The sequence below is a fragment of the Myripristis murdjan genome, chromosome 13 (genome assembly GCF_902150065.1).
Source record: "Myripristis murdjan chromosome 13, fMyrMur1.1, whole genome shotgun sequence".
Lineage (NCBI taxonomy): Eukaryota > Metazoa > Chordata > Actinopteri > Holocentriformes > Holocentridae > Myripristis > Myripristis murdjan.
In genome coordinates this window covers 30,385,827-30,405,229 of record NC_043992.1, presented here as the reverse complement: position 1 = coordinate 30,405,229, position 19,403 = coordinate 30,385,827, and the positions used below count along the sequence as shown (strand labels likewise).

The following is a 19,403-nucleotide window of genomic DNA, read 5'->3' as shown; positions in this document are numbered from 1 at the left end:
GACCAGCATGTGCTGAAAAAGTCTCGCTGCAGAGCAGAGAGGAAATTTCATGACGTTTTGGTTTTGTTTTCGCTCATGGTGTTGAGGAGCCCTCCCGCAGGCTCCCGAGGGAATCCCCTGTTGGCCAAACTGCCTATATAAGCGCCTTGAGATGAGCTGAGAGCAACAAACATCTGGACTGGCTGAGATCTCTTATCCACTCAAGAAGATGGCAAACTTTTATTTGTGTAAGTCAGTTCCGGGCTGAATGACACTCACTACTGAACAAGTGATAAGATAGCCACTTTTTCACTATTACTGCAAGATCACTTGATAATTTCTGTATTTTCGTCCTAATAACTGTAGGCAGTTTTCGTTATATCGTATTTATCGTGCAACTTGATCATCTAAGGGATGCAAGAGATTCATAACAGGTACAGTGTCTGATGACTGTTACTGTTTTCCTGTCCTGCAGTCCTCACCTGCGCGCTGATGCTCGCGGTGTGTTGGCGCACATCCACAGGATCCCCGGTGCCCACTGCGACCAGTTTAAGCGCAGACAAGTGCGGAGAGTGCTCGGAGCTGTCCAAGGCGCTCCTGCGGAAGATCACAGAGCTCTTGAACAATGTAAGTGAAATTTAGATTATGTGAAGTAATGACATTTACTTGGCTCTCTCTCTCTCTCTCTCTCTCTCTCTCTCTCTCTCTCTCTCTCTCTCTCTCTCTCACACACACACACACACACACACACAATTCTCATTTTTATTTTATTTTGCAGGAGGATCTGTTTACTGGCGTCAGGCGTAACGCTCACCCTGTGGTGGATCGTAAAGGTGAAACAGCTCTGGTGTGCGCACCCAGTCTGGCACAGGTTAGTAAGCCTGTACTCCGTATATACTGAAAAGTCAGCTTCAGTATGATTTATTCCAGAAAGTTTTTAATTTTGCTTAGAGTGATGAAATGGAACAAAATATACGGATACCTGACAAATAAGTTGACCACTATTTCTTCCCTTTTCAAAATGCCCCCTTCAGCATTCAAGCTGCGCAACGCTGAGTAATACATCCTTCAGTGAGGTAAGCTTGTGCAAAAAATTTCCCTTCAAAAATGATCACATATGTTTAAGTTATATAGGTTATATAATAATATTGTATAATAAACTGTTTTGTTTAGAACTTAATAAAAGCACATCTCAGCATTTATCAGTGGCCTGTTGCTCTGTAAAGTTTAACTAGGATATTATGCACTATACACTACATATCCACCCAGCCAGTCTCTTTGTTGGCAGCTGGTAAAGTTGATTTATTTAATGCAGACAAGTGACTGAGCACACATTTGTCTTGGCTCTTTCCACAGAGTACCTGTTTGGAGAACATCATGAAGGACTTGACCCACTATGCTGCTGTTCTGAAGTCCTACAAACAAATCAGCCCTAAAACAGAAGCAGCACTACTTGACCCAACACTGAAAATTATACAGAGCCTGCTGGAGGTGTGTTTGTGTGTATGACTGTATGTCTTGTGTGTGTGTGTGTGTGTGTGTGTGTGTGTGTGTGTGTGTGTGTGTGTGGGAGGGTGAAAAATACAGTTAGAAAAAAACAGATATCATCAAAGACAGAAACAATCTCCTGGGAAATAACATTTTCAAGTTGCCTCACCGAATCTTCCTTGGTTTAAACAGAAATGCTCCCTGACACCAGCTGAAGAGAAAGAATCTTCGGAGGTATTTTTTTTTCTATTCCCTCTCTTTTGTTTGTTCCTTATTTACTCCTTGCCACCCACATTTTAAGTTGACAAGAGATTAAGTCAAATCAAAAGCACAAACATGCAGTTCTTGAGTGAAAGAAAAAATTCCTTGGCAAGTGCATGTGTTGATCTCAGGTTTAGACCTCATGCGTCTAAACCTGGCAGCTCCTCCATCTGCATCCATGTCGTTGACCTTCCCTGTTGTTCTTTAGGAGAACATCGCCCAGATGTGGGAGGGCAACCGCTTCGACCAGAGGTGGAAAATGTACCGGGTGATGAAGGGCTTCCATATCCGCACCATCACCATCAACCGGGCAATGGGCTACATCTCCTCAGGTGACCACAGGAACTAAGCAGCCATCATCATCGTAATCTTTACCACCATCATCATCATCATCATCATCACTAATCATAATCATCACCTCAACAGAACAAGCTACCACTTTTGTCATTGACCACCATCATTTACAACTGTTAACCAAGTAATGCTCTACACTGGCCATGCAGTATGAATGTGCTGCCTGTGGACTGGTCTGGGTGTTAACTAGCTGGCCAGGCTCCAGCGTGTTGGCTCGCTGAGAGCTGAATGACACTTACATTAATGCTAAGAAAATTACTGGGGGGCCATGTTGGCCGATACAAATATCTATGTTTGAGTTTTTTCCAATATTTGGGGGAAATGTATCTATTTATATGGTGTTTGAGATCTATTTATTCTATTTATTTATTTGATGAGCTGTGATGTTATTTATTATTGACTATTTATAATATTCTTGACTATTTATAATAAAGTATTTATTGCAACTGAATCAAAGAGTCTTTGTCAATGGAACTATGTCCGGTACAATGGTTTTAAACACAGGAGCACCTCGAGGCTGTTTTAGCACCTCTCTAATTTTTCATTTACACAAATGAAATGAAAAATGCACAGCAGCAGGTTCAAGTTATTTAAGTATGCAGATGTAACAGCCCTTGTTTGACTTTCCTTCATATAGAAACAGCCAACAGCAAGTACAGCGAGAGTTTTTTACTGATTAATTTCGACAAAAAAAAAAAAAGGATCTCATGTTAAATCAACCAGAACCTCTTCTGGTACTCAACCTTTGTGGATAATTTGGGACAATGTTGATTTAATCTACAAGAGGGAAAATCAAAGACTGTTTTGCCGAGGACAGTAAGAGGGTCGGGGCGTCACTTTGTGTTCTGCAACGGATCTACAGGAGCCTGGCTGCTGCCCCGCTCTGCTCTGAATTTCAGTCACTTCGCTTGGGTCTGTGAATCAGAGCCCCACTGGCAAACATATCAATTCACAAAAAGTCTTTTCCCTCAATGCAATAAGTTTCTTTAACAAACTCATACTCATAGCTGTATTTGTTGATTTATGTGATGTACGGTAATACTGTATTTGTATGTCCTGATTTACAGCTGTGGTTGTACAGTTATGGTACTGAACTGAATTGAAGCTTGAGGTGCAGAAGAAATGATTTTAAGTGAAATTGAAAATGAAAGTCACTAATTATAGATAACATGCGATTATCTACAGGTCACAAGATTAAAACATATTGTTATGACTGTTCGAGACATGAAGCAAAAAAAAAAAAAAAAAAAAAAGGGGAAATTTTTCTTTAAAAAAAGTTGTTTTATTTAGTCAAGTTGTGCTTCTTTAAACATTATATCCAGAATCCTCAGAGGGACCAAAAAACATGATGCATCATTTATCAAAGAAGTGCAAAAAGTAAGGATTGGAGCATTTGTAGTAAATTGTTTAGAAAAGGTCCTCTTGTCTGAATGTAAACATTATTGCATTAAAGTTTTCAAAATGGATGGAGAACCCAAAAACTCTCAACATTTCACATGTTCCCAATTATCATTTCAGCTGCTAATTCAAACTACCCTTGAGATATTTGGCATGCAGCATTATAAAGGGTGTTATTTGGACCTTGGAATGAAAAATTAAAAAAAAAAAAAAAAAAAAAAATTACCTGTAAATTAAAAGCTCAGCAAAACTACTGTGTACATGTGCTGTATGTCAAGCAAATCCATGTTGAAATCATTTTGATTTTCACATGCAGTTTACAGCATCTGTCATGTTTCAAGCCTTGATTGGTCAAAGCTCTACAGCTATTAATCAAATTACTGGTAAAAGAGATGTGAATGTTGCCAGCTGTCCCTGATATAGGTCGTGTAGATATATTTAAATTCAGTCCTGAATCCAAATGTGCATCATTTCTTTCTTAGTCAGTCTTAGTTCACACAAGGGCAGGAATGGTTTCGTAATTCAAGCAAAATGAAATAAACATAATTATCCCTTCTCAGACAGCTCAAACTAGTTTTGCAGGTTCAGTGTTGTCGAATAAATCATATAAACAAACATACTGTATATACATACAAAGACAAATATTGTTTTCTTTTAAATGGCGGTAAAAAAAAAAAGATATGTACATAGTAGAAAACAAAGAAGTGTAAAAAGTACAAAGACATATCAAGACATGTATAAGACACAAACTATCAAATCTGTTATGCTTTGGTCAACCAAATGTAGGTTAGTGGTAACGCCTAATTGTTTACAAAAAGTCCCAGTAGCATACCAGAGCAAAGTGAAACAAAAAACACGGGTTTAGAAGACAGTTGGGATTTTTGCCCATTTTGTAGTTTCAACATTGCAGCACCTACATTTGCCTCTAGAACTGGCTACATAATTAGCTACCAAATATTCAAATGACCTCCGTATACTGGCCATTTCTGTTCCTGATAATCCATAGTATCCATTTCTGGGTACAAAGAGAAACCTTAAACTCGAGCTTAGTGATCCTGCTTTCATTGCAGGACAAAGGGACTACCTCTGAACATAATAATGAAAAAAAAATGAAACATAATTCTAATGAAAAAATGCCCATTCAAGTTTAAGACAGTGGACCGTCTCGTGAAATGTGGCTTTGCAAAAACTCATCAATCAATGCACTACAAAATTTTGGAGAAAATGTTCAGAACAGAAACATAAAACCATGCTGTCTTAGGCAGCAAAGGAAGATCTGTTCATACGCAGAGATTCAGTGAGTCGGGAGCAGTGGCCGACCTTGCCGTACTGTGTTCCTGAGCCTTTTTCTTCTTCATGATCGAGCAACAGACATCCAAGGGTCACCCGTCTCATTTGGTTAATGTGTTGTTGTCATGTCTGAAAACAGAGAAAAGAGACAAGATACAATAACTTAAGAAGAAACAACACCTTTTTTGAGCCACTATACGTATGTATGTGTTTATGGATGTCTAAACTGTGTGTTTCGATAAGCATGCAATACGTTACCTTTCAGTATCTGATACACCTCATTCGGCAGGTCCTCCAGGTCCTCCAGACTCTTACACAGGTTGAGCGCCGTGGCCTCTCCTTGCTGCTTTCTATTCTTCCACTCCACCAGCATCTTCAGCTTCTGCATGGTCACGTCTTTCTCTGTTGCTTGGATGTCCTCCAGGTCCCGGGAGGTCAGGTCAAGATAGATGGCCACCTGCTTCCACTCCTTCCCCAGCCGCTTGGCCACCTGCAGGAGCTGCTTCTCTGTGATGTCCTGGCCCGGGGACAGGACTGTCTTCACTCCATCTGGAAAAGGCACGCAAAACACCCAGGTAGTTGAAATCGTTTGTAAAATTTTTTGACACAGGGAGAAAATCTAGAAATTACGCCAAGTTATGCTGTAGAGTGTTTTTTTTTTTTTTTTTCAACTTGACCAGAGCAAAACAACGCTGTACCCAAAGCTGTAACTGGTAAAAGATGAAAGAAGTCACCTGACTCATCTTGCCATCGAGCTCTTTTACTGGCTGTTTCTTCCTCTGATGCACTGCTGCTCCGCTTTCTGCCTTTGAGAGAGGTGAAAGTTTTTTTCAGTTATGACGCAGCACTGAAAAAGTCCTTAGGGAAATTTTAGGATACAACAAGAGAAACAAACTTACTATCAGTTCTTTTCCTTGGCTTTTCCACTGTGTTGTCTAAACAGTCACCTGAGAGGAGGCAAAACGATAGGCATCGTCACCATGTATAACTCCCCAAATCTACATGCACGAGTTTAACCCCCACCCCTCCCCCCATCCCACCCAACTCCCAAAAAAAAAAAAAACAGATTAGACAAATGGGACGATAGTAGACTATACCTTCTCTGATGGTAGCAGACCACACAATCTGGTCTGTATCAGTCTCTATAAGAGACAATTTGAAGGGAGGAGGCTGCTCAAACAGGGCCTCAAAGTAGCCTTTAAGTTTGGTTACCGCAAGCGTAAATGTCAAGTCCTGCACGTGTAAGAGACACATGAATACAAATTTAGTAGTGGAATCCACATACAACAATTGCAAACTACAAAGTAAAGCCTTTGCAAAATCTCTAGATTCAGCTTTTTGTTGTAAAACACATGAAGTTACAGTAGACACTACAATGCATACACATGTGCAAGCACACAAACACACACCTCTGGGCCGATCTCCCCTTCTGGTTCGCTCAAGAGGCGGTAACTCCTCTCATATAGCTTACAGGTGGGAGGCTTCTCTATCTTCATGTAGCGCCTCTTTGAGGTGCGCAGCTCCTTGGCTATATCCTGACACACATGATGAGGACAGGAAGATGAGATGAAGCAGAAAAAGAGGGAGGGAGAGAGTTGAGTCACCTCCTCGTAGCGGATATGCAGGTTAAAAGATATTAATACTAAATAAGACATTTTCCATAGAATGACGTAAGCACCCTGCCACTACTAATACTGGTGACTAACTGGCAGATTGCAACATAAATTATGGGAAAAGACGAAACGCTATTTTTAGGAAGTGATGTACGACCCGCCATTTGTGTGGTTTACTATCAAAGCCTCTGCCTCCGCTAAAAGGCACATGCTCACACAAACACAAATTCACTTCCAGTATGAATTCTGATGTACAGCACAATAAGACAGGCGCATCAATATCATATAACTCTCAGATTGTCATGTTACACATACACACTAGTGACATCAGTAATGATTGCCATTATTTCCTCTTCCATTAAGGCCAAAGTGAACAAAATAACCGTGATTCAGCTGTGAGAGGTTTGATAGGGCTATCAACTACAACTAAAGACTCAATAACGAATTCACCATGCACCGAGATTTCAAGATTTCACAGCTTCTTTTGGCGAAGCGGTGTTCTGTATTGTAATATATGATGTGTTAACCGTCACAATTCCTTCCTGTTTGGTTACAGACCCCATGATATCAGTTTGGGAGGGAAACACAACTTTGTTTGGAGGGTTAGGTATCTGAGAGAGGATATTTAAAGATTAGTAAACGTTTTATTGGTTGAACACCCACTAGTGCAGGATGATGAAGATTCTGTTCTACAGGAAGCAGAAGTAATGTGAGGTCATTTCATGGGGAATTTTGCCCTGCGTTCCAAATTGCATACTTATACTTTTTACTTTTAGTATGTACTGCAGCTGCCCTTATAAAGTATGTAGTTTAGTATGCAATATGCATGCATATGCATACTATTGGGACACACTACATACATCATCCCTGAAGTCCACCCCTCTTGCTCACTACCGCCGCCGTCCGTCGCGCCACATTTGAATGTTGTTGTCAAAATGCCGGTGCTGTTTCATACTGCGCTGTCGTCTGTCATATTTCTGATATTTCTGAGTTTTGTGTGATGTGTCTTGTTGTCTTCCGTATGTGGGCGTGGCTTGTACACGCAACGTAGTCAGTGCGACATAATGTCCACTGCACAAAGGATTGTGGGTCAGAATGGCCAGAGGAGCATGCTGAAATGCATACTATGAAACATCCTGGTACTCTTGGCATACTGCATCTGACATACTATGTATTGGGACATACTAAATCTTTTTTTTCCCCTACTAAATAGTATGGTTGTATGAGTACTGGAACGCAGGGAAAGTGTCCTGTTAAGCCAGTCTGCTAGTCCCGCCTCCTGCGTCTGCCCTTGCCACCTGTACCTGCTTGTGTTAATTGCCGTTGTGGGTATTTAAGCCGTGTGTCTAGTCTTTGTCAGATCCTGCTGTTTGTGTTGCCAGTTTGTCAGGGCAGCCTGGTCCCTTGTGTAGCTCCAGCCTGTTTTGCCTTCACGTGTTTATTAAAGTCGTGTTCACCGCTCAGTCTGCCTCTGCCCCTGCATTTGGCTCCTCTCGCCAACACTCCTTGTCACAGTGAACCAAACATTTCTGTTCAATCTCTGCTCCGATTAGCTCGCTTACTCAGCTCTGTTGTGGAAATGTCACAGGTCAGCTATTTGTTGTTGCAATTTCTTGATCACAGACATCAAGGTTGATTAAAGCTTCCTTTAAACTAATAATAGAATTGAAAGGCATTCAGTGGTGCATGTGAAGTGCATGTCAAAAAATTTGAATATCATAGCATTGATGCAGTCATTCCTGCAAGAGGAGCCCTGACCATGTACTGAGTGCATATATTCACATATTTTGATTGGTTTCGTGTAATATTTAAGATACTGTTGTTGTTTTTTAACTTTTCATGAACTGTAAGCCATAAATCATCAAAATTAAAACAAAAAAATTTCACTTTATACATAATGAATCCATGCACCTGTGTACTGTTTCTCTCAGTCTCACCTTGATATCGGAGGAGTTGTTGGTGGCCAGATAGATGCGGAAGCTGTAGCTGCTGTTGTCGTCATTGTTGCCCAGCATCTTGTACACGAGCACGACCCCGTGGTGCTCAACAGACTGGCTGGTCTGAACAATGGGACCGACAGGGGACAGGGAGGACACACACCACTTAACGTGGCTGCCTGAGTGGTCCGCCGTTGGTTCGATGACTGGACGGTTGTTCTTGATGTGTAGGACGCTGAACGTCATCTCATTGTCCGGGTCTGCAGGAAGATACAGGGGAGAGACAAGGAAAGTTATGATGTGTAGCCAATTTTTAACAGTGTCTCCATTTTGAGAAAAAAAAAAGGTTTCCTGAAATTCTTCTAGCCACTGATTTGAAACTAAAAAATCACAATCATGACTTGGGAGGTGATGGCGTAGCAGGTTGAGGTGCAATTCACATTCATCTGATTGGCAGGTGAGCGGCACTTCAAATTCATACATGAGAGCCCATCACAAACAATGCTCAGAATTTGGCCAAATGAATGGAGCCTATCCAAAGTAAGGATAGCTTCTTGCTGTCCCACACAGTTGGCATCAGCCGGCCTAAAGTTCTTCAGTCAGCCTTTTAAAAATGGAAAAGTTTGTACTTGAAAAATAAGTATTTTCAGATGACTCATAACTTTATTAGTAATCCATAAATCTGCTTTACTGGTTTACATTCACCTCCTCTACTGTGGTGCATTGTTGAAGATGTAAGATATTTCTGCCCTGAGAAAACACATATCTCTGCTCTACTGCCTGACCAGAGGTAAGCCTACGTACTCACCTGCCAGACACAGGGAATGGGGGAACTGGATGGATTTCAGGACAGACGCATCCTTGTTGACCGTGTCCACATTGAAGATGGGTCCAGCAAACTTCCAGGAATCCCGCAGGAACATGCCGAACTTGGACCAGGACAGGACCGAGTAGCGTATCAGAACCGGCTCTGACACTTCAAACACCAGGCCTGTGACGGAGCACTCAAATGTACCCTCTCCTTCCAGCTGTACCCTAACACACACACACACACGCACACACACAATCATGATGACAAAAATGATACTTAAAGAGTCAATTTGAATGAGAGCAGACCAGATCAATGCACAGAAGGAGCGTGGCTGCAGATACTCACTGTAAACGTCCCTTGGAGATCCTCCTGGGGGTAACCTGCTCATAACCATGGCTCTGTCAAACAAACCAACACTGCATGTTATTTACATGTTTGTAAGAAGAATATCTAGTTTGTGCAAGTCCAAGATATCTGGATGTGCCTGCACTCACCTTTTGGACGGCTTTGCATTTTTCACAGCATAATATGAAGTGCATCTTGTCTGTCAAGATAAGTAACAATAAACAGGTGGTGAGTGACAAGAAAACTGACACGATCCCCAAAGTACAGGTCATGCTTAGTCCAACACTTTGGTGTAAGGCTTGTTTTTTCCACTTTGATGGAGCCAGGCTACAGACTCCCATAGACTTAAAGCCTTTATGCTAAGCTAATACAAAATGTGACCCATTGGAAGCAAACCACTTGGACATACAGATGTGAAAATGGCATTGAACATCGTGTTTCAGTCTGGGTACGTCGGAAAAAGGGAGTCGGAGTGTTCCTCTAATCTTTTATGATTAGTTAATCTGTTGTACCTTTCCCATTAGAACCGTCTGCTTCAGGTCCAGTGGTTGGCTCTGGAGAGAAAAAAAAAAGACGTCCATCATTACCATATGGAAGAGGCTAAAATACTGTGTAATGCTCCTGTCAGACAGAGCAATTTTGTCCATCATTGGTTCAGAATTTACCATTCCACTGTGTTCACATTGTGGGAAAATTATTTTGTTGTGAACAATGCTCTGCAAGTGTGTGTGTGTGTGTGTGTGTGTGTGTGGTGGCGGTCCATTACATGCACCTACATCAAATTCAATGCTTCAAAAAAGCTTTGCTCCTGCCAGAAGTTTTGTTGGATATTCATGTGGTGAGGCTGATGCTGGGACATGACCAATAAAAACACATCAGGCTATAAAAACAAGCTGACACATGGCTCCAGACGAAAACAACAAATACATAAATTCAGAAAAAAAGAAAGGAACAGCCTTACAATCTGACAAGGCAAGATTTGTCCTTGTTTTGCTTTGCACCATCCAACATGCAAGAAATGCAAAGGATGATCCAAAAACGCACAGTACGTGGGGGACTTGAGATGTCTCTTTCTTACCATTAGTAGAATCCTCAGCATCAGGTTCGTCAGTCTCTGCAAAGAACAATAAGAAGACAGATGAAGTGAAACCTTTTCTAAAACTGTGCATTGTTTGTCTTGTAAAATCTGTGCATTTCCATCGGATGCTCAGAGCTCGACCACGAACAGATATTGGGATGTCAGTTCTCACCTCCCTCTCCTCCATCCTTCTCAGCGCAGCCCTCTGTTGAAAGACAAAAGAAGAGGAGAGAGTTAGGAAATGGACTTGGAGGAAAGCGGCGTGAAAAGGGAGTATGATCCATGCCAATGCCTCTCACCAGAATCCTCTTCATCTTCATCGTCCTCTTCCTCCGAGCTCTCCTCTGTGGACGTTCCCGTGCTCTCTGTGTCAAATAAGTTCAAATGAGGGGGATGCATGAGATCTGAAAGCTTTCCTGTGACTCGCTGAGTGATAAGATGCGAGTGAGTGATCAGACAACGATTGACTGTTACAAGAGAAAGGATTTTTAGCGCAGTGTGCTTCATCCAAAATAAAACCTGCATGCATGCATGTTAGAAATCCATGAAATGTCTGACGGAGTTCGCTTTTCTGCTAAATCATCTGTGGCAAAGGACCACATGGGTGATAGTGATTGATTAAAATACTTGTGCTTACCTGGGCTACTGCTGTCGCTTTCAGCCAGACTGCCTGTAGCAACACAAGTTTTAGGGTTAGTGCTAAAGCGTCCGGAGCAATTGAGACTGTAATAACAAAGAGAACATTCGTAGTGGTGCTTTAACACTGGAATATGGAAGAAGCAGTACACTAACAATGTAAAAGTTGCTCATGTAGGCTCATTCAAAAAATATGGAGAAAGTCCCCCCTCTTTATACCTCCTGGTTTGGTGAAATTATGAATGCCTAGGACTGTTGCTTAGAAGAAATCAAGCCCCATCCCCCATCTTCTTATTAGGTTATTAGATATAAAGTGTTGGGTGTAACGGGTGGAAAAGAACACCTCAACCAAACACAGCAGTCGAACCACCACAAGAGACAAAACAACGTGTACTGAGAGTGGTGCAGCCTGGGAGTGATTCTGTTTTCTGTACACCAACACACATAGTCAACTAAACCCTGGCAGAAGCTCTCCTAACAAAATGTGAACACAGAATATACATGAATATGGAATAGAAGTGGTTACATAATTTTAATGATAAACACAGGCAGATATATGGCTATTAAGCATGAGCAAATAATTTCCCTCTCAAATGATAACTTGTCAGAATGTAATAAAAGTGTTCCCCTCAAAGGGGCCAAAAATTCAATAAACCCTGTTAATGTATTCAACTGCATCACATTATGATATAAATTTGCAGTTGCTTAAAAAGGGATATAATAGTTACTGATGAAAATGATAATGTTATCATAATACTGGATAAAAATGTGAAACTATTAGTCATTGTAGCTTTCTCATACTTAAAACTTGTTATGCTTCCATCTCAGATTATTAATAGGAACTAATACAATACAACTTCCAATGTTTTAAACCCAACTAACCTAACCTACTAACCTGTAGTAATAACTACAGGTTAGTAAAGCAATCTGATGTTATGACATTATCTGATGGGAAATTTAGTCCTTTAGTCAATATTTTGTTTCAGAGGGACAGTGACATTTTTACCACATTTTTCACAGCTGCATTTTCTGGCAGTCATCACATTTCCAGTTGCTACAAGGTCAACCTTCAACACTGACTGCTCTCTCACTCTTTTCTCTTTGAATCCCTAACACAGGCAGCTGTCAGGTACAGTAATATCTGCAGGTGGCATTCAAAGTGCTCTAAGGGGACATACCCTTTGCAGTCACACTGGAGCCACACAGCAAGTAAGTCTTTAACGGTTGCATTTGCTTTCCCTCTTTCACCTCTACAGTCCCACATATTACTAGACGGTGGTGGTGATGATGATGGGAAATAACACACACACAGAGAATATATTGCATATATATAGTACGCTTTTTTAACCTTCCGACCATCAACGTGTTTGTGAGCAAAAAAAAAAAAAAACCTCAAACCACAGAAGAATGCACCTCTGGTGAAGTCATCTGCGTATTACACTTATCACTCATGCCATTTAGCCACAGCAACTTTTCCTTTCCTTACACATCAATATTTGGCCTTACCTGTCTTTTGTCACTGAGGTTGTTCATTTAAAAAGGTACTGCCCCAACATCTGTTTTTTTTTCCCCAAGAGTGTGTATCTAGCATATGACATTAAATTGTCACTGTGTTTAAGTGCATACAGTGAAAGGTCTTCGTCCATATAAGTCATCAAAAAGACCCTGAGTACGGCTGATTTACAACAACCACACTCCCATAAAATAATAATACAACAATAATACCTTACAGGAATGAAATAAATAGCCTATATCCCTCATTCCTTAGCATCTGAACTGAAGCACTGTGTAAAGAAGCCCCTGGCCCATTTATACAGATGGGTCCAGGGGAGCTGCTATCCCTTTCTGCCCAGCAGCAGCGAGCGTGTGTGGACAGGGCCATCTGGCTGAGTGCCTGGCTGGCTAATGGATGGAGCCCATCCTCTCTAGGCCACAGAGTTTTATCTCAGACTAACAAGCAGACACTGCCATCTCTGCTCCACTCGCAGCACCTCCTCATCAATCTCTCTCCTCCACTTCTCTCCATCTGTCTGCTTCACCACTCTCCCCACCCTCTCTCTCCTTGTCCTCACATGCCTCCTACGGCCTCTCTCTCTCTCCCTCTCTCTCTGCGGAGCTGCTGCTGCTGCCTCATCTAAGCCAGCAGGCATCCCTCTCCACTCCAGCACAGCCTCTTCCCCCCGTCAGGCTGGCAAACAAGGTGGAGAACAAATACACACATAAACTCTGTGCATCTGCAAAGCTTTGGACGGGCGTTGCCTGCCATCTGCTGGCCAACAAAAATTACAAACACTGCATTGGGAAATGGGGATGCAAGTGTTTGCATGAGTCAGAACAACTGCGGGCAACTCTTGCCCTTTAAGACAAATGACAGGGAGAGAAGAGAGGACAAAAAAAGAGCACAGTAAAAAGGAAGGAGAAAAGAAGGAAAGTGAAAGTAGTGAGAGGTACTGGGGATGCACTCTTGGCAGAAACCAAATATGGAAATGTGGCAGGTGAGGGACACACCGTGATTATTCTGTAAAAACACTGCAGACAACATCTTTTTAAAAAAGATGTTGCTCCATGAGAAACTGAGAAAAGAGCAATGAAGCGAGGGAGAGAAAATGATATTGTGTTTACCTTTTTCATCAGGGGCGGGGATATCTCCATCTCTGTAAGATAGAACAGATAAAAAAAAATAGATCTTATGATTCTGAAGTCTATGGACTTTTCGGTTGAATTTTTTGGACTTTGGTGTTTTACCTTATGGACTCTTGTGTTTTCTTTTGACTCATGTTTGTGGACTTTTTGTGTCGGACTTACATTTTCTGTTTCCCTAGTCGTCTGTACTTGTTTTGTCCCTACTCTTCTTCCACAGTCGTGTCAGCATGTTCATCCCCACACCTGCCCTGCATGGCTTCATCCGCCCTGCCCTTGTGTTGCCTGTCCTCGTTGTGTTGTTCCAGCCCATCCCTCCCTTTCTCCAAGTGCGTCCAGTTTGCTCAGTTTGTATTTAAGTCTTGCTTTTGGTTCACTTCTTTGTCAGTTCATTGTTATGCTTCACCGGTCAAGGTTCCTCATGCGCTTCTGTTCCTAGAGTTTTGTTATCCCCGTGTTATTTATTAAACATAGTGACCTTCAGTCCTGCTTGCTTTTGTTCTCCCGCATTGGGGTCCACCTGCCTGTCTACTTGTAACATTATAGCTGCAATTATTAGTCGAATAATCAACTAGTTGCCATTTATTACATTAATTGCCAACTATCCTGATAATCATATAATCGTAATCATTTAAGATTTCCTAATTCTCTGATTCCAGCTTTTCAAATCTGAATATTTCTGCTTTCTTATTCCTCTATGACTTTAAACTAAAATATTTTTTTCTGGTTTCTTATTCCTCTATGACAGTAAACTAAGATATTTTTTTCTGGTTTCTTATTCCTCTATGACAGTAAACTACAATATGTTCTGGTTTCTTATTCCTCTATAACAGTAAACTAAATGTCGTTGGGTTGTGGGCTGTTGGTTGCGACACAACAAGACACTACAGGGCGTCACCTCGGCTCTGGGAAACTGTGATCAACATTTTTTTTTTTTTACCATTTTCTGACATTTCATGGACCAAATAACTAATCAATCTCTTGAGAAAATCAGTGACAGATTATTTGACAATGAAAATAATTGTTAGTTGCAGCTCTATAAAAATTAGATATCTTTTAATTAGCTTCCAGCAGCAATCAAGCAGGACCGTGTGGGCTGTGTGAGCACAGCTTCTGGATCATGATAGAGGAAGGGAGGGATAGCTCTCTCTCAACGACAGCTGCAAGCCCTTCTGTGTCAATTGTAGTACACCACTTCTGCTTTCGCAAAGGAACACACACAGACCAGGGAAAGCATAAAAACAAGAATCATGTTCGTTCTGCCAACATCTCACTTTTTTTTATATTTCTAACACCCTCCCATCCTGCAGCGAGGAAGCCTCACCTTCCTCTCAACCTCCACTCTGACCCACTTTCAGAGTGGTGGTTTTCAGAGCGGTGGTACAGGAAACCAGACACAGAGAGGTACTGGGTGGATTCCCTTTCCATCAAACAAAACTGGTCACATCCCGTTTATGTGTCTATCCTTTTGGCACTGATGGACTTTAATGTCTTTGGACGGTGCCCAAACGCCTACTACAAAGTATTGCTGGCAGTGGATGCAAAATGTGCACCAGTTGTAACACTGAAATGTAACACTGCAATTATCCATGTGAGATATAATTCTGCATGTTTAGCTCTCTGAATGTGTTGTCGTGTGCCCGTTTATCTAAGGAAGCAGACATAGTAAACAACAATAAAAAAAATTTGAGTGTAAATGTGCCGCCCACATGTAGTGTCTGAGTGGGGAAGCCTGTTGACACGGCCTGAGCTCCTGCAAGTGGCAACAGGTCTGAGATCTGTCTAGTGCCACGGGGCATGAACAGTGTGCCGTCATAGAGCCAACCACACAAGAAGAACAAGTTCACCACCAGCACGCGTGGAAAAGTAGGTCACATATCACCCTGTGTTTGTGGGACTTCTTTTCCTGTTTCGCTCTCTTGGGTGTACTCTCAGTTGAGAGCTGGGTGATCAAAAAGCGAAGCCTTGTGTGTGCAGATACGGAATATGAAGGCTGATCAAATACCAGCCTCTGTTAACCGTGATAAGCCAAAGCAGTTTCTATTGTTTTCTAACATCTGTCCAGGAAACACTGTTTACACCCTTCAAGGTCGTGTCATCCCGGCTTGGCCAGCCAGACACACACAACAAAGCTGTGGCTCATTAGTTGCCATGGTAATCGTTATCTTTGAGCAAACTCTGCCTCCCTGAGTCCATCTCTCAAATCTTTTCTGGCATGCCATACTGCAAATATACTCCCCACACTGAGTTCCCTGTTTCAGTTCCCCCACGGCCACCTCTTACTTGTTTTCTAGTTGTAGTAGTCTCGTTTTTCTATGTGTTTTCTCTGTCTCTTTGAAAACACAGAAACCAAATCTTCTCTGAGCCTCTTTGCTCCACCCCTGGTTGAAAGATAAAGGCCACAACATTTGCATGTTTCCTACCATTTGACCTAAACACAACAGACAGACAAAGCATGCAAGTGGAGATAAACTACTGTCAGTTAGTAAGCAGTTTTTAGTTTAAGACAAGATTACTACACAGCAACAAGACTAACCTTGATACTTTGAATCATTAATAGTATGACTGCCCGTTTTCATGCCATTTACAGCGGGTCATAAACCACCTTTATTACATTATGTTTTGGTGAACTGTTTGTGCGCTCAAATAAAGCCTATTCATCACATTATCTACACACACACAGTGAAGTGTAAACTGCTATCATGGACACGGTAGTATTTCGTTAATTCATTTTTTTTTTTCAAGGTGCAGCATTGTAGTATGTGATGTCATGTGTGTTTTGTTCATTTAGGGACTTTCCCAGCCAGTCCTGCTCAGTGGATGAATGATATGCAGGTAACAGCACTGTGCTACTGATTCACCCATGCCACCCTACTTGGTTTGCCTACCTGTGGTTCACAGCACAGCAACAGATAGGCCTAATTAATAAAATATATCTAACTGGTCACAAGATGGATCTGAATAAACCAATGGATACCTTGTGTGTGCAGATGTTGTGTAGCTAAATCTAAATTGCAGCCTATTTGACTTTAATAAATGACTGCATGTGTGTGTGTCTTGTTTTGGTTGGTATGATCATCTCTGTACAGTAATACAGGAAGTGACAGTGGGCCTGTTGACCTTGATGGTGAATTTATGGTGACTTTACTGTATACAGTAGTTTCCGTCAAATGTTTCTATGAAGAATTATAATGTTCATGTTGCACTAGTGACCATCTAGTAATTACGTAATTCTTTTGATAGTTTCATCCCTTTATTCTTGCAAGAGCTTTCAGTTTAGCTGTGTTATTTGTATATCAGCCTCCTGGGATGTATTAGACCTATGGGATCGCTTCAGTTCTTCGTAGCGGCAACACATTATGCGATGCTGTTTCCAAAATGTGCAGTAAGACGCGTTACAGTGTAGCGACATGGTGAGTCATCTCTACATAACAACACAGCAGCATGTGGAGGAGACTGGCACAACAAAGAGATCATGGCGTCCCTCTTCCTGTCTCTTTATTTTTGTGTGCAATTAAAGATAACTGCAATGAAAGAAAAAATATCTACTGTCGGCCTTTTTGTTTCCCTCAACAAGCAAAAACAGATAGCCGATAGTGACAAAAGAACACTTCCTGTGTTGACGCGGAGCGATTGTAGCTTTGCATAGACTCTCGGTTATTTGTTGTCCATATGGCAAAGATACTGATATACACCTACAAGTGTAACACCTTCTTAATGCCTGTGTTTCTCATAGTAAGTGCACAAAGCTCAAAGCCTTACCCGTCCTCCAGGTGACAAGCGGCTCCGCAGCTCGCCATCTCCGCCACCATCCTCCCTGCGCGGCTCACACTGCGCTACGCTTTCTGTTTCCCCACCTTGAACCTGCGGACAGTAAAATCACCTTGGATGTAATTACAGCCGATCATCCAGTGCCTCCTTTGTCCAGGCTCACTTTGAGCACTGAGTCAGTAGAGGCTTGACGGCCTCGTGGTTTTAATAACTCTCTATTATTGGTCCATTCTGGCAAAGCATCATTTCCTCTGCACGGTAAAACGTTTTAGTTAAACACAAAAACAACACGCATATCCCCCAAAGTCCAAAAATACGCAACAAATGTTTTGGATAGTAACGTTACTGTTTACCATCAGACATGCTACACTGTATGGGTGCATAAAAAAAATCCCAGATCTTTTGATCATGCCTCCCTGTATTGTGACCGCAGTTTGCAGAGGAGAGCTTTACAGATCAGTGTGCCTGTGCAGTTTCCGCGCAAAACATGAAAGCAGTGCAATGAGCCCTGCCAGTGGGCGGGGACGCATCATCCCGCCTTTAGTGTGATGCGGGATCTCATGGATAATTTACACCAGGGGTCTCCAAACTTTTCAACATCCGGAACAGCCCATGTGTCAGGGACCCCGCACTGAGTGCATGGTGGTGTAAAGAAGACCGTCTGAGGCACAAAGTCGGGCTCATTGCCACATAGTGGAGGAGTGCAGAGGATAAAGTGAAAACTATTATCATAATGAACAAATGCATTGTCTTTATATTTTTTCCAGTGTGCTAAAATAATGAAATAAGACTGAAATTAGTGATTTTGGCGAGGGCTTCTTGGCAGTGTATCAAGAGCCCCTGCAGGGTCCCCGTGCTCTATGTTTGAAACAGTTGATTAACGCATATTTTTGGCTCCACACACAAACATACACCAAAAATGTTTATCCGCGAAGTACAAGTTTTCCAAAGGACTGATGTGGCATGGAGAGCGAATGGCATATAAGAGCTTTTTTATACATAGGCGGAATGAGTTGTCTCTATCAACTGGAGGGGGAATTCTCCTTGCACGTTCCCACAAAATGCACAGAGAATGTGGAGGAGGGATGATGCCACAATGCAACTAGGTCATTTTGAGCGGGAAAACGCGCACATCACATCACCGGGCTGCATTACAGCCAACACACCACCAGGTGTCACATCAGACAATAGAAAGAAGTAGATTTCTACAGGCTACTCCTGCGCAAAAAAAAAAAAAAAAAAAAAAGCCTCACCAAACGTAGCACCCGCACACACAGACACACACACACACACACATATACACACACACACTTGAACTTGATTTTGTGCGCTTGACATAATCAAGACTGATCAGAAGATCACAATACCACATGGCGAATAATGAAATGTGTAAGAAACCACTCAATAAGCTTTTTCTTTCTTTTTTTTTTTAAACAGTTGCATAGGTTCACCCAGATACACACAGGAGAGAGAGAGAGAGAGAGAGAGAGAGAGAGAGAGAGAGAGAGAGAGAGCAAGAGAGGCAGGGAGTTAGTAAGTTGTCGTTTATTATACTTGTTGGGAATTCTCTTTGTGTCCGTGGCAAGTGTCAGACAAATGCATCCTGAACAGAAAAGACATTTCAATTAAACACCAACAATCAAGAACTTAAATACGACAAAATGCAAGTGACACACCTCATGTCGTCAGGATGTGTTTCACAGAGCGACACTGGAAGGTATAAAGGACCTCTGTGCACGGCAAGTGTGTACCCCTGTCCTGGTGGTAACAGGACGGAGGTACAGGGTGTGTGTGAGCGGTGT

At 41.9% G+C, this 19,403-nt stretch overlaps 2 protein-coding genes across 2 annotated transcripts; one reads left to right on the top strand and one right to left on the bottom strand.

Moving 5' to 3' along the window:
- The first annotated feature begins 208 nt into the window (after positions 1 to 208).
- On the top strand, positions 209 to 2,077 carry il12a (interleukin 12a). The gene is made up of 7 exons (XM_030066387.1): positions 209 to 227; positions 455 to 606; positions 758 to 850; positions 1,014 to 1,055; positions 1,336 to 1,470; positions 1,660 to 1,701; positions 1,937 to 2,077. Exons 1-7 carry the CDS (start codon positions 209 to 211, stop codon positions 2,075 to 2,077), a joined length of 624 nt encoding a protein of 207 aa, XP_029922247.1.
- Positions 2,078 to 3,377: 1,300 nt separating this feature from the next.
- On the bottom strand, positions 3,378 to 17,630 carry LOC115369717 (uncharacterized). The gene is made up of 17 exons (XM_030066385.1): positions 17,593 to 17,630; positions 13,813 to 13,844; positions 11,192 to 11,224; positions 10,854 to 10,919; positions 10,727 to 10,759; positions 10,555 to 10,590; positions 9,989 to 10,030; positions 9,626 to 9,675; positions 9,477 to 9,529; positions 9,129 to 9,355; positions 8,321 to 8,580; positions 6,180 to 6,305; positions 5,868 to 6,003; positions 5,670 to 5,717; positions 5,505 to 5,576; positions 5,029 to 5,319; positions 3,378 to 4,899 (listed from the first exon to the last, which is right to left on the bottom strand). Exons 1-17 carry the CDS (start codon positions 17,628 to 17,630, stop codon positions 4,880 to 4,882), a joined length of 1,563 nt encoding a protein of 520 aa, XP_029922245.1. The 3' UTR covers positions 3,378 to 4,879.
- Positions 17,631 to 19,403: the final 1,773 nt, after the last annotated feature.